We start from the raw sequence: 16,333 nt of genomic DNA on the forward strand, positions 1-16,333 counted from the left end.
TATAGCTCGGTTATCATTGACAGTAGGATTTCGATATTTTGTATACTTTACCTGTATCTTAGGACGTACTCCAGGAAAATATTTCTAATTATACAGGGTGTCCCAAAAAAGTGTGACGATACCGAACTTTTTTTTTTTAATGGAACACCCTATTTTTTTTTCGCACTTTAAATGCTTTCTATGATTGTCTACATATTCCCAAAATTTTGTTGAGATCGGTTAAATAATACTGGCGAAAAAAATTAAAAACTGAAAAAAATTACATTTGCGCCTCTAGCTTGAAAAAATAATAAAAAATAGAGATAATGTCTATGTAAAGAAACTACTCAAGATGCTTATTAAGCATGGTTTAATAGTTTTATTAAAAAAGTTTCGATGATCGATATTGTACAGGGTCTCCAAAATTTAGCGTCACATTTTTCAAACTTCAAAGTGTTCTATTTTTCTTATTTTAAATTGGGACCCCCGTATATTTTAATTTAGTTCGATGCAGAATTCAAAAACAAACATTTTTCGAAATACATGTCTGTCGCAATTCTTAACACTTCGAGAGTTGTTCGCGGAAAACCATTCCAATAGTAATTAAATTGATTAAAAAACTACGGTTGCTATGACAAACAAATTATTTATAGGACTTATTTTATAATTACAATTATCTTACAACCATTACACATCTAAAGTATGTGTTCGAAATGTCCTCCGTTCTGTTGAAGACACAAATTAAGACGACTATGGAAGGTCTTGTAACCTTCTGCAATTCATAAAAAAATCGAGGGTGGCTTTGAACAAATTCGAAAAAAAATTCGTAATTCGAAAAATGTTTGTTTTTGAATTCTGCATCGAACTAAATTAAAATATACGGGGGTCCCAATTTAAACTAAGAAAAATAAAACACTTTGAAGTTTGAAAAATGTGACGCTAAATTTTGGAGACCCTGTACAATATCGATCATCGAAACTTTTTTAATAAAACTATTAAACCATGCTTAATAAGCATCTTGAGTAGTTTCTTTACATAGACATTATCTCTATTTTTTATTATTTTTTCAAGCTAGAGGCGCAAATGTAATTTTTTTCAGTTTTTAATTTTTTTCGCCAGTATTATTTAACCGATCTCAACAAAATTTTAGGAATATGTAGACAATCATAGAAAGCATTTAAATTGTGAAAAAAAATAGGGTGTTCCATTAAAAAAAAAAGTTCGGTATCGTCACACTTTTTTGGGACACCCTGTATAATTAGAAATATTTTCCTGGAGTACGTCCTAAGACACAGGTAAAGTATACAAAATATCGAAATCCTACTGTCAATGATAACCGAACTATAGGAGACGGGAGGTGAAGTGCGCCACCCTGTATACAGGGTTATTCACGCTATACGGCGCGAAATATTGTGGCTAAAATACGAGGCTTTCAAAAGGTTTCACTTTTAGGCTATATGGGGACCTAATATGGCTACTTTTTAAAATTATTTTCATATTATACAGGGTGTCCCAAAAGCCCTAAAAGTATCAACGTTGTGTGTTTTTAAATGGAACCCTCTGTATATTATTGCATTTTTGGATTCTCCGATCAAAATAAGTGTCTGTTTTAATAAGGTTTATTATACCTAAAACAAAAGGTTTTTTAAATAATTTGAATTTTATCAAAATTTGACCTAATTTTTATGTTTTAAACACTTAAGAAGTATTTAAGTCATGCAAGTGTAATTTAGAGTGTGGTGTAACAATAGATCATATTTTATATCCCAATCATGATAAACTTGCCATTTTATACAGGTTGTGCAAAAATTAAAACTAATCAAATAAGAACTTTAAGTGACTATAACTTGATTAATTTAAATACAATGCTATATTTTTTAACTTACCAGGATATGTAATTTTTAATTACCTATTGAATGGTATTAGGGTGTTCTAAATAATTTATCTTTTTTCAATAAATTGAGGGTCTTCTTGAATTTTTAGCAGCATAAATTCGCAAAATTCTATTCGCCGAAAATTATCGCCTAGTCTAAAAGCCTGCACGTGTTGAAAGGAGTAAGGGTGCATACGATGTTCTTTCAGAATTCTTTGAATAGATGAAGCTGAATCTCCCAAATCCTTTTCTGCAGATGTTGAACTTTGCGGAAATGCGTTAAAATATGCCAGTGTACTTATTATATTACCCTCGTCATTAGTCACTCGTTTAGGAACATTTTTTGTAGCGCTGACTTTCCCGAAATGTAAAAAGTTAGTTTCAATTCTCCTGAACTTTGTCTTGTTCATTGGCGGCAAATGGGTATGTCGTTCATTAAATACACGGCAAGTTCTCTCCAATATTTTGTAACATTCTCCGTGAATATAAAACAAATTGAGAATATCAGCGTTTGTGTATTCTTCCATTTTGATTGAAAGTTTCACTTTAATTTTGCTACTAACAGCCACCGAAAAACAAAAACGTACAATAAATGTCATTATTTCTTTTCCACGGCCAACTACGCGATTAATAAAAATTTACCAGAATGAATATGTACTGCTAGTTTCACATAAGCTTAATTATTTCGAAAATGGTTTGGAATAGGTATAGGTAACCCTAATACAGTTCGATAGAGAATTACATTTTCTACTTGATACTGCTTAACATTATAGGGTGTCCCATTTAAAAAAAAACGACTTTTGCAGCTTCAAAAATGTAAGTGTTAGGAGCTGAATTTTGGACACCTTGTATAATACTAAACCATATAACTAGTGAAAGTGTGAACCTAAGACTATGTATTGACATTCTGCAAAATATGGTGATTATGTCTTTAATAACTGCGGAGATATGCAATTTTAAAATTGGTCATTACAGAGGCACGTTTTTAATTCAAGGTCAAATATCTCAAAAACGGTAAGAACTAAGTATAGAACATTATACAGAAAATATACCTAAAATATTATGTAGAATCTAAAAATAAAAGAATATACTGGAGGTTCCATTTGAAATAAGCAAGTTACAGTTATTTCCGGTTAAACCGGAAGTGACAGCAAGTTGAAAATCTTTTTAAAAAAATATATATATCGAACTTAACTCCAAATTTTCAAATTCGTATCACTTTTAGATCCTAGTAAACTTCTAATGAACGGGTTACGTGAATAACCCTGAATACATACATATGTACAACAAAAAGAACACTCACTAGTTTTTTACGAAAAAGCCTAATAAACTTATTTGTCGACAAGTTTGATGCAGTGAAAGTATACAGTCGAACCTGTTTTTGTGCGATTTTTTTTTGCGCGATTTATTATGTGCGATTTTTTTTATGCGGTATATGAATTTCAACGGTGAAAAGAAAAACGTGTTACTTTTGGAAACGATATTCATTTGTTATCAACAAACTTTTGACAATGCACATTCAATTGTTCTTGTTTTACGCATTAGCAGCATACACTTCGTGTTCAGAGCTTTCTCCACGACTCGCGAGATTAAGAATTAATTTTATAGTGAGATTAAAGGTACATTAACTACTTTTTTTTATTTAGACATAGTTTTTATGATTTTTATTTTATTTTTAGACATAAAAACTCGCTTAAAATGAATAATTGTAGCCAAAGACAAGTGAAAAGAAAGACAATCGCATTAGAAACTAAAATTGCAACATTAAATAGACTAAAAGATGATGAAGGATCCACAGCTATTGCTAATGAATTTAAATTAGGTGAATCTACTATAAGGGCCATACAAAAACGTGCTGGTAAAATAAATGAATCTATTAATTGTGCAACAAATGAAAGTAGAAAAAGAGCATCGTATTCAAGAAATATTGTAATAGAGAAAACGGAAAAGGCCCTCATGATTTGGATTAATGTTTCAACTAAAAAACGAATCCCAATTAACGGAGATTTAATTAAGGAAAAAGTTAAGCAATATTTCAATCAACTGAAGAATTTAGAACTATCTAGTTCCTCAAACTGCTTTGAAAACCTAAAATTTTCTGCAAGCAATGGCTGGTTAGCTGGATTTTTAAGACGGCACGCACTTCACAATGTGAAGATCCAAGATGAGGCTGCATCCGCCGATGAAACAGCTGCTAAGAATTATTGCCAAGTACTGGCAAAAATCATTGATGACAGTGGATATTGCCCAGATCAAGTTATTTAATGCAGATGAAACTGGGTTATTTTGGAAAAAGATACCCAGTCGAACGTTCATTGCCAAGTTTGAAAAAACTGCAAGTGGTTTTAAGGCTGCAAAGGATCGAATTACACTCTTTCTTTGCAGTAATGCATCTGGTACAAGAATATTAAAACCACTTATTATGAATAAAGCTTTTCACCCATGTGCTCTAAAAAACACAAATTTAGCTGAATTTCCAGTACATTTTATGGCAAATAAAAAAGCATGGGTCACATCAGCTGTTTTTACAACATGGTTCAACGATTGCTTCGTACCAGAAGTTGAAAAATATATGATGGAGATGGTTCTTCCTTTTAAAGTGCTACTAATTGTTAACAATGCACCCGGCCATCCTTGTTTAGAACATCCTAATGTACAAGTAATGTTTTTACCACCCAATACGACTAGTCTTGTACAACCATTGGATCATAATAGCAACATCATAATAGCAACATTTAAAAAACATCATGTGAAATTAACTTTTAGCTATATTATGAAAAAACTAGAAAACACTGGAATAAGCCTGACTGAAGTTTGGAAAAAGTTTTCGATTTTAGACTGAATAAACCACGTTACTGCAGCAATTACTCAACTAAAACAACACACTTTAAATTCTTGCTGGAAATCGATCTGGCCTGAATGTGTCTTAATAGAAATGTAACCGAAAATAGGTTCACGTTACCAATAGAAATAATTGCATTAGCACATAATATCAACGGACAAGGCTTTAACACTTTCGAACGAAAATGACCTTGTCGAAATGATTAAAGACGAAACCATCAATGATAGTGACATCGTCAGTAACTTGACAGATAATGAACAAGAACATGAAGAACCGGATTCTATGGCAGCGGATAAAATATATGCAGGGATCCAGCTTTGTAACAAACTAGAAAAGCATTTTTTTTTAAATAGACAATAATTCTGAAAGGAGTTTGAAATTCCAAAAAGAGCTTCGATTGTGTATATCTGGCTATCGTGACGTTTATAAGCAGCTGAGTAAACGCCCGTCGTCGCAAAAACTCATCACAGACTTTATGGCAACGAAAAATAAATCAATTGTATTGTCTTCAAGTGACAAAACCAATTTTGAATCAGTTTATCACAAGAAGATGCGTATTTTAGACTACGACGAATAGCAGTGAATTATGTGCATTTTGAAAATTTCTCCAGATCTAAAATGAGAAATAATGTTTCTTTTAATGTTTTGATGTGTAAATTAATTATTTATTTTGTTTAAAATCACTTTTTTAATATTTGGTAAATCTTTGGCATATTTTCTAAGTGTGACTTTTTTTATGCGGTCCCTATCTATCGTACAAAAACAGGTTCGACTGTAAATTAGAGACTGTGTTTATTGTATGTATTCAACTTATATGCATTATTGCAATTTTGTTCTTTTTAAGAAGTGACTTTAAGAAAAAGATAACTTTTGTCTATTGAGGAAAAAACTATAATACAGTAAAGTTTTTATAGCGTGAACATCCATTAACGTGAACATCCACAAACATAAACATTTGGTTTGGTACCTCTACATATTCTAAAACGTGAACGTGATAAATTCTGGCCTTTATAACGTGAATTTTGCGAAAATTCTAGCTTTTTTAACGGTCTTAAATTCCTAAGTGCGTACGTGACAAGTTAATCTTAGTTGAAACTTCTATAGATACACACGCGCACCCTTTTAAAATTCGTTTTTAAATACGCTATGGCAAAAAAACCAAATTATCTTAGTTTAAAACAAAAGACAGAACTGATATCTGATTTAGAGAAAGGATATCAAGTCACATTTTTGGCGAAAAAGTATGGAATTGCAAAATCCACTATGTGTTCTTTTAAAAATAAGAAAGAAAAAATAAAATCAACCGTCGCTAATACGTTTTCTGGTCCAGGAAATCGTAAATCCCTTAGAAGTTCGAAATATCCTAAAATGGAAACAGCATTGTACAAATTTTTTTTTTTTTTTTTTTTATTTTTTTTATATTATTGTATAGCAATCTAGTAAATTAACACTAATAAGCTATTTGTTTTTAACTTAACTTGCTACGGTTTGAAATTACATACAAAGTACTTATCCTATGAAAGTCACTTTGATTCAGACATTTATGTTTGACACTTTTTTTAATGTGCACTAGTTTTTTTTTTTTTTTTTTATTAATAATTTCACTATACCAACTCAAATGGTTTCACTCTTTTCAATCTTCTGGTTAAGCCATCATTATCCAGGAGCTGGAGAGTCTCGACGTTGATGTGCTGATGGAGACGTTGTTCATGTCTTTGGGCGTTCTTTCGGATAGCATTATCGACAGTTTCCACTACCAAGTCCTTATGTAGATTGTCATTTCGAATGTACCACGGAGCATTAACAATACCTCGTAGTACTTTATTTTGGAATCGTTGTATCATGTTTCGATTACTTTGGCTGGTACAACCCCAGAGTTGAATACCATAAGTCCACACTGGTTTCAGGACTTGTTGGTAAATCAAAAGTTTGTTATATATTGACAAAGCTGAGTATCTGCCCAATAACCAGTACATTTTTCTGTACTTCAGCTTCAGTTCTTCACATTTTTTCTTCACATGTGGCTTCCACCTGAGTTTAACATCAAGGGTCATACCAAGATATTTGGCTGTATTCCCGTACGGAACTACTTGTTGATTAACATATACTGGCTTGTGCTCGATTCGTTTGTTAGTAAAATCGATATGCACTGATTTGTTTTCATTCATCTTAATACGCCATTTTACTGCCCAGCGTTGTATTTCGGCAATAGCAGTTTGTAACTTTTCTGTTGAATCAGTGTTGTTGTCTCCAGTAGCTAGAATTGCAGTATCATCTGCAAATGTAGCAACAACATTTTCTTTGAAGGTAGGCAAGTCACTAGTGTAAAGTAGATAAAGGACGGGTCCCAATACACTTCCTTGTGGCACACCTGCTTGGATTTGCCTTAGATCGGAGAAGGCGTCTTCTTGTTTGATTCTAAAGTAACGTTCAGATAAATACGATTCCAAGATTCCTGAATATTGGGTAGGAAGGAGTATTTTGAGTTTATGGTTCAGGCCCTCATGCCAAACTTTATCGAAAGCCTGTGCAACATCCAAAAATATTGCTGAACACACTTTCTTTTCTTCTAGCGATTTTTCAATGACTGCAGTGATTCTATGGACCTGATCTATCGTAGAGTGTTGGTCACGAAAACCAAATTGATGATCCGGAATAATATGTTTTTCTTCGATGATTGGTAGTAATCTTTTCAATAGAAGTTTCTCAAACAGTTTAGACATAATCGGTAGTAGTGATATTGGCCGGTATGATGTTGTTTCGTGGGGTGGCTTTCCTGGTTTAGGAATCATTATAACTTCGGCCACTTTCCACAGTTGCGGTATATATTTTAGTCTAAGTGAAGCATTTATTAGGTTGGTAATTTTAATTAATGCTTTTCTCGGAAGCTCTCTTAGAATTTGACCAGTAATAAGGTCAAAGCCAGGGGTTTTTTTCGGATCGATATTATGTTTTATTTCATTTTTAATTTCGGTCAGAGTAACAATTGGGATATCCATTTCTTCATGAGAGATGACATTGGGCAATGCTGTGTCATCGTCTGCTGAATTTGGCTGAAATGTCTGTTCTAAGTGGTCTGCAAATCGTACTGCTTTTTGCTCATTGTTTCTGGCCCAGCTTCCGTCCTCATTTTTAATCGGAGGTGTTTGCATTATAGGTCTATTTAAATTTTTGGTAGTTTTCCACAGCGAATATTCAGTACTGGAATCATTAGTAAGTTCACGCAATACTTCGTTGATGGTGTCATTTTGTAGCTGCTTAATTTCATTTCTCAGTTGGGATGTAAGATTATTTAACCTAGTTTTGTCTTGTCGAGCTCTGGAACGGTGCCATTTCTTCCTCGCACTTCTTCTTTCTGATATCAGTTCCAGAATTTCTTTAGGGTAGTTATATCCTTTCAGTTTACTTTTGATTTCTGGGGTATTTTGCCACGCCGATTGTTGAATGTCTTTGACCAATTTCTCCACCTCGAGGTCTAGTTGTGCTTCAGTTTGTAGTGGGACTGTCAAATTGATTCTTTTCTTTAATGTTGTTCTAAAACTATCCCAATCAGTTTTTTGATTAACTAGATAGGGATTGTTTAGCTTTAGGATAATGTGTTCACTTAGAGTTAACACAACTGGTGTATGATCCGAGTTTAACTCTAAATTGTCTTCAATTTCCATATAGTTGCTTGATATATTTTTAATGATGTAGAAATCTAGCAGGTCTGGAACCTTATCTGGATCTGTTGGCCAATACGTGGGTCTGCCTGTTGAAATAGTTTCACATCCATATGCTTGAACAGCTTTTAATAGTTCTCTACCTTTGGTTGTAGTCAGTCGCGATCCCCAATGTGTATGCTTTGCGTTGTAGTCACCGCCTATTATAAACCGATTTCCAATTGTTTTGAAAAAGTTTTCATATCTTTCGAATTTGATCTTGTGTTTTGGAGGGCTATATAAACTGACGACAGTGATGTTGCAATTCTTGGTAGATATTCTCACAGCGGTGGCCTGAATATCCTCTGCCACAAATTTATTTTCCTCATTATGATGAATATTTTCTTTGATTATTATCGCACTTCCTCCCTTTGCTGCGTTTTCTGGGTGATTTGTGCAATACACTTTATAACCTTTGAATTTAATAAAGGATTGTTTTGTAAAATGTGTTTCAGATATAAGACACACATCTATCTTATTTATATCAAGGATTGCTTGGAGCTCCTGTTGATGGTTGAGCAATCCATTTGTATTCCATGTCATGATTTTGAGTGTACTACACATTTTGGTTCCTTTCAAATTTAGAGGAGGCTTTTTTATTTCTTCCTTCGAGTTTTTTAATTTTCTGATCCATACTCAAGAATGATTCCTCCATTTGGGTAATTTTATTGAGTATAAGCTGTAATGTATGACTAACATTGTCTTCCTGGGATTTTGCTTTAGTTTGACTGTTTGTCCCCATCGCAGCCATGGAGGCATACGTTGGTTTTCCTTGGTTGGTAGTGTTGGTATCTATCTTTTGTACATACTGCGTGTTTTTTTTCTGATTGTCGATTTTTGGTTTAGCTGTATAGCCATTTTTGTTTTTGAGTTTTTGTAGCTCTTTTGCAACTACACAACCTCGATAGTTCGCAGGATGCTCCTCTCCACAATTCACGCATTTTGGTTTCTGATTTGGAGGTTGTTGACAACTAACTGTGATATGTTTGCCAGCACATTTAACACATCTTGGTTCTTTTGCACAAAATTTCTGCGTGTGTCCATATGCTTGGCACTTCTTGCATTGGGGAATTAAATTTGACCCTTTTACCGGAACAATTTCTACTCTACTGCCCAATATTTGAGTTATCTTGTATATTTTCTCAATGTCTTCTTCATTAGCAAATGTTAACATGAACATATTTAATAATGTTTTTTCTTTCCACGACATTTTATTATTTACTGCTATAATTTTAAAACCCTTGTTTAACAGGAAAGTCTTGATGCTTTCGGGGTTGTAGGAACTATGCAGATTTTTTGCTATAACCCTTATTGGCCTGGTTTGCTTATTTTCGTATGTGTGAAAGGTGGTTCCCACATTACCAAGCAGTCTTACTACTTTTCTATAGCACTCCGAGTTGATGCAATTAACTTTTGCAGTTGTCTTGCCAGTGAGTTTAATTTGGAAATCTTCTTCCCGGATTTTAGTTATCAATAGTTCATATAATTCTTCATATGATTTTACTTCATGTATTACAATAGGTGGTGGGAATTTCTCCTTTTCAATTGTTTTTATTTGAGTTTTTGGAGGAGTTTCCTTGTCAGGGGTCGTATTCCTCTTTCGCTTCTTGTACTTTGCCCTGATCCATTCTGTTTCTCGGGCAAGCTCTTCTTCATCGGTGCAATAGTCTTCTCGCGGTAACGGAGAAGTTGCTCTTGATGGCCCTGGTATAGCTACTCTTGTCTCTGTTTTAGCAGGTGCTGCCATTTGTCTCTGTAGCACGTTCTTTTTGAGTTCATCAATTTGTCTTTGCAAATCTGCAACTACTATTTCAAGCTGGTTATTTTTATTATTAGCTTCTTGAAGCAGACATCCAACGGAGTTCCATCCTTCAACAGCATATTGCCATTGTGCGTATAGCTGTTGTTCTCTTTGGCTTCGCTGATAATTTTCTTGAAACAGTGCTTCATTTTGTTGTTTGAGTAAATACTCATTTGGTGTGTATGTAAGTATATTTCCCGAATTCATATCGAGTTATATTATATTCATACATTTCTTTAATTAACAGTTTTACTGTCTGTGATATTTTCACAATAGTCTAATGTTCCCCGATGCGGGGCCACCGTGTATCACTTTCGATATCTTATCACGTAAACTCACGTTTTTCGTCAAGCCTTATCAGTGTAGATAACTGCTGGACACGTCCGTTCACTTCGGTTGGTTAAATTAAATTATTGTACAAATGGTTCTTAAAACAAAGAGAACAAAATTGTGTGTGATTTGTGATGTTGCAGGAGTTTGAAGGAAAAAGCAAAATTTTTTCACAAAAAATTAAAGGAAAATAATTCTACGTTCAGCACTAGTTCAGGATGGCTTCATCAATTTAAGAAAAGATTTGGCATCCGATTTTTATCGATATGTGGTGAGAAATTATCTTCCCGGCCTGAATTGGTTTCTCCGTTCTTACAAAAACTTGCTAGTAAACTAAAGGAGTATGATTTAAATGAAAATCAGATATACAATGCAGACGAAACCAGCCTTTACTAGAAACTTCTGCCAGAAAAGACTTGTCTCCGGCAACGAAAACATTGCTTCAGAAAGAAAAACTGCAAAGGAAAGAATAACTTTTTTAACCTGCACTAATGCTACAGGACTACACAAATTAAAACCATTGGTCATAGGGAAATCTAAGAAACCAAGGTGTTTTAAAAATGTTTATCTCCCGGTTCATTATAAACATTCCAAGTCTGCGTGGATAACATCATACATCTTTAAGGAATGGTTTCATGAGTCTTTTGTTCCTGAGGTAATTTGGTATACGAACATATGAAAAGCAAATTGTTAAAGCAATCATTTTTTAGGTAAGAAAATTCCTCATTAAAATAGGTCTTCCCGGTAAAACTTTACTTTTTTTGGATAATGCCCCTACTCATCCTCCAGAAAATGAACTAATAACGGATGATTGGTGGATAGATGACAGCTTTAATTCAACCGATGGACCAGAATGTAATAAGACTTACTAAATTACATTACCGATCTAGTTTACTGGCGATGGTGGTAGCCCACCAAAGCAAGAACCTAAATGCTTTGCTGAAGGAATACAATTTAAGGGATGCCATTTCGAATTTAAATAGAGCTTGGAATAAATTAGATTCAGCAATAATCAAGAAGTGCTGGAAAAACATTCTTATAGATTTTGTTGACGAGGATCTTGATGATAACATACCTTTAGCAACCATTTGTAGAGAAATTTTAAGTGTCAATGAAATTTTGGCAACCAATATTAGTTTACTAACTGAAATTGATAAAAACCAAAACCATCAACTTGATGATATAGAACAGTGGAATAAGGACCATTGCAGTGAAGAAGAAGAAATTTCAGACTTTAGTAATAATGATCAAAGCATAGCAGCAAAAGATGATTGCCAAATTCCAAATAAAGTGATTCATAAAGAAGCAATAGGTATTTTTAATCTGGCATGGGCTCAACAAAACAATCTGTATTATGATGAAATTCAATGCCTACAAAAGATGCTAAAAAAGGCCAGTACAGTTGTTGAGGTTCCTTCGATAAACGAAAACCACGAAAACAACAATTTGGTTTACGAAAGTGGACTGTATTAAATTTCACTTATATAAATAATGGTAAAGTATTGGTCTAAGTATGAAGTGGGAGTTTGCTTAGTTGGGAAGATTACGAGTTACGTTTACGATCACATGTCTAGAGCGAGCAGTGGTCAAAGAGAGCAAAATTACTGCAATCATCCCTTAAGTACTAAACCCGAGGAACTCCAACCAGGGGCGCACCAATACCAGAATCCCTTACGGGCAATGGTCGCGCCTAAGGCCATAAAATCACCGCCATCTGGCAAATACCTATACAAGTCGCTTTCATTGAAGTATTGCGATCCGCCGAATTGCGGATCGCGGCAAAGGTCCAATTTAGAAAGCTTCCTTTGACTAGTAGCGTATTTCCCAGCCATAAAGAGCCCTTCGATATGGCCTGATGGGTACGATGGTCTGGCGCCCAGATGGAATCCTTCAAATACGTATCGATGCCCATGGGCGTAACTTAAGGGATGAAAGTACAAAACAAATTAACTAAGCAAACTACGCCAAGAAACAATAACCTACAGTCCTTAACATGAATAACCTAAAGTTCTTAACATGCCCCCCGCCTTGAAGCGCTTGGAGCGTCTTCAACGACAGTTTCTACCGGCAAGGGACATATCTTACTAAACGAGCGCTTCACCAGACCACTGGAAGTTCTTATGGTAGCTACACGGTTCACTCCGTCCCGGCCAGGATGCACTGCTACAATTCGTCCCATGCGCCATTTTGAGGGAGACAAGTTATCTTCCTTGACGAGTACAAGCACCCCTTCCCGGACGTCTTGCTGCTGCGTTTTCCATTTCACCCTCTGCTGAAGTTCGCTGATGTATTCCTTGCTCCATCGCTTCCAAAGGTGCTGCTTGATTAATTGGATTCTTTGGAATACGGACAGCCGATTTGCAGGAACATATTGCAGGTCTGGGTCTGGCAGTTCCGTGATGCTTCTTCCAATCAGGAAGTGAGCAGGTGATAAGGGAGTTAGGTCATTGGGGTCATGAGACATGGGAGAAAGAGGACGGGAATTGAGAATCGCTTCGATTTGTATAAAGTGATCAATTGTTCAAACGTTAGGTTGGCATTGCCCGCGACTCTCTTTAGGTGGTGCTTCACTGATTTGACACCAGCCTCCCAAAGACCTCCGAAATGAGTTGATTGGGCGGGTATAAAATGCCATTGCACACCTTCTCGAGCACATGAATCGACCAAATTGCGAGATTCTTTAATTAAGAAACTGCCGAGCTCTGACAGTTCCCGATTGGCACCAACGAAATTTGTGCCAATATCCGAGTAAACGTGACTAGGCCAACCACGCCGAGCCACAAACCGACGAAAAGCGAGCAAAAACGACTCACTACTGAGATCAGACACTAATTCCAAATGCAGAGCCTTCGTTGCAAAGCATATAAAAACGCTTACGTAGCACTTGGACAACCTCGAGCCGCGACCCTTTTTATCCCTAATATGGAGAGGACCCATGTAGTCCACTCCTACCACCGAAAATACGCGTCCAACAGTTAAGCGCTCTTGTGGAAGGTCACCTATGATAGGCGCTAAACATTGAGGATTAAATCGCGAACAAGTAGTGCAATTTCTAACAGTAGCCCTTATCAGGTTACGAGACGCGACAATCCAAAATTTCTCCCTTATGGACGAGAGCAGTAGTTGAGGACCGGCGTGCATTAACCTTTTATGCTCATACTCGCATAACATCCGCGACAATCGATGTTTGGGAGAGAGAAGCATAGGATGCTTCTTATCAAAATGATAAGGCGAGTTTCGCAGCCTTCCTCCTACTCTCATTACGCCCTCCCTGTCCACGAACGGACTCAAACTCAGCAGTTTACTTTTTGGGCTCAAGGTGATCCCCTCGGTGAGACGATCATATTCATCCGGAAAACTGTCCCTTTGAGCAATCCTAACTAAGGTTTTAATGGCATCATTTAGCTCTAAGCTCGATAATGAGCCACTCACGACGTCCCGTTTCAGTGACCTCGAACGACAATTTCGAACAAACCGAAGTCTCTGAATGAAGATCTTTGCGATAATTATCGAAGGAAACAGCAGATCCAAAGGATCAAAGACTTGCGAAATGCTGGATAAGATGGTGCGCTTAGTCACCTTTATTCCTCCCTCAGACAGACGAATTTTGTACGACAGAATGTCCGACGAACACTGCCATGTCAACCCTAAAATCTTAGCCCTATCATCACCATTGAAGTCTAACACTTGGAAGTCCTCGCTTCCTTGACTTGCGGAGTCCAAAATTGCAGGTTCGTTGGAAATCCATTTTCTCAACTTGAATCCGGCGCCCAACAATGCGGCCGAAACCCTGCTACAAACGCTAACTCCTTCCTCAATCGAATTTACTGAGTGAAGGAAGTCATCAACATAAAACGACGATTTTATTATAGATGCTACATCGAGTTCGCACTCCTCGGCTATTTGATGAAGACACCTCACGGCCAGGAAACTGGCGCTAGCTTGACCATATGTTACGGTGTTTAATTCGAAAGCCTCGACAGGGGCTGAGGGCGATTCCCTCCAAAGAATTCTTTGCAACGCTCGTTGCTTAGGCTTAACTAATACTTGCCTATACATCTTGGCGATATCCGCCGATACTACAAAACGAAATTCACGAAAACGAATCAAAATGTCGAACAAATCGGGCTGGATGACAGAACCAACCATTTGCAACTCATTAAGGGATTTGCCTGTTGAAGAAGGCATGCTACAATCGAATACAACCCTTAATTTAGTAGTGCAGCTTTCCAATTTGATCACAGGATGATGAGGCATGTAGTAGACGACACTATCATCCTCATCAAGCACTCGAGACATGTGCCCCAGGCTCAAATATTCACGAATGAATTTGCAATATTCCTCCTTCATCCCTTGATCCTTACTGAGCTTACGCTCTAACGACAAAAACCTTTGGAGAGCCTTCTCCTTCGAATTACCTAGCTCAGTGACAGGATGCTTGAAGGGGATAGCAACAACGAAACGACCGTCGGACGAACGCCTATGCGTTCTTTGGAAATGCTCCTCACATGAAAGCTCCTCAGCCGACCAGGCCTTGGTCTCAGCAAAGTTCTCTTCAACTTCCCAAAACCTTTTTAAGTCAAATTCGATTTCACGGCCACCATGCCTCGAATTGACGCTCAAGTTACAGACTGTGCTGCAGATGCCAGCCTGCATCATCGCTCCGGAGACGACCCAGCCGAATCTAGTTTTTTGCAGGATGGGGCTATTCGGACCAAGACTAATTTGACCAACACACAACAATCTATAGAACAATTCGCTACCTATTAAAAGGTCTATGGGACCAGGCCTATTGAATTCTGGATGCGCCAATGTAATGTTGGAAGGAATGTTTAATCGACTGATATCCACAACGGCACCAGGAATGAATCCGGTAATCCTGGGCAAGACTAAACATTTCAAAGAAGCTTGGTAACCCCTGCGTCGAGCACACACCTCGACGTTGCAACTGTGTGTTATTTCCGACGCCTTTAAACCCAATCCTCCGACTAGCATTTCAAATTTGTCCATCTTTATCTTTAGCCTTTTACACAACGAAGAACTAATGAAATTCGACTGACTTCCCGAATCCAAAAGCGCGCGTACTTTCAAGCACGCTCCCCCGGCACTGCGAACCTCTACCAAAGCTGTAGACAGAAAGACATGGTTTTCCGAACTTAGTGCAGACAACGAAACCCTATGTTCCAAATTCTCCTCCGAATGGGAGATCGCCTCTTGCCCCCTGCTAGATTCAAAGTGCAACAAGGTGTGGTGCTTAGTCGTACACTTGGCACAATGCTTTGCGCGACAATCTTTTCCGAAATGCCCTGGCTTTAAACAATTCAAACACAATTTGAGTTGCTTGGCTTTGTTAAACCTTTCGCTGGGAGGCATAGCCAGAAACCTTTGACAATTAACTAATAGGTGATTTGCTTTACACACTACGCACTTCAAATCGCTTCCCACGAAAGTTTTAACACTTGCCCTATTGTGTTTGAATCCCGCATTTTTCTCTGTCTTAGTGCTGCCCCTTTGACGCTCGATTGCGGCTAGCATGTCTGCCCTATTTTTTAGGAACTCTCGCAAGGATTCCCACGAGGGAACCTCTTTCTTGTTGCCCTTCGCCTCTTCCCAATGCCCTTCCGTTACTCGATCCAGCTTGGTACCTACGAGACAGGCTATCAAATCACTCCAGTGCTCAGTTTTTTGACCCAACGCCGATAACGTCCTTAGATTTTTCCCTACGTTATCAATTAGGTCCCTCAGTTTATGAGCCGATTCCCTGTCTACCGATTCTGTCTCGAGTAGCGCCTTCATGTGCATATGTA

General features: G+C 36.9%; 1 protein-coding gene and 1 pseudogene across 1 annotated transcript; one reads left to right on the forward strand and one right to left on the reverse strand.

Moving 5' to 3' along the window:
* Positions 1-10,896: 10,896 nt before the first annotated feature.
* Positions 10,897-11,999, forward strand: LOC136410097 (jerky protein homolog-like; annotated as a pseudogene).
* A 538-nt stretch (positions 12,000-12,537) lies between these two features.
* On the reverse strand, positions 12,538-16,328 carry LOC136410098 (uncharacterized). The gene is made up of 2 exons (XM_066392065.1): positions 13,070-16,328; positions 12,538-13,019 (listed from the first exon to the last, which is right to left on the reverse strand). The coding sequence occupies exons 1-2, from the start codon at positions 16,326-16,328 to the stop codon at positions 12,538-12,540; spliced, it is 3,741 nt and encodes a 1,246-aa protein (XP_066248162.1).
* Between the last annotated feature and the right edge of the window lie 5 nt (positions 16,329-16,333).

This window comes from Euwallacea similis, chromosome 7 (assembly GCF_039881205.1).
Source record: "Euwallacea similis isolate ESF13 chromosome 7, ESF131.1, whole genome shotgun sequence".
Classification (NCBI taxonomy): Eukaryota; Metazoa; Arthropoda; class Insecta; order Coleoptera; family Curculionidae; genus Euwallacea; species Euwallacea similis.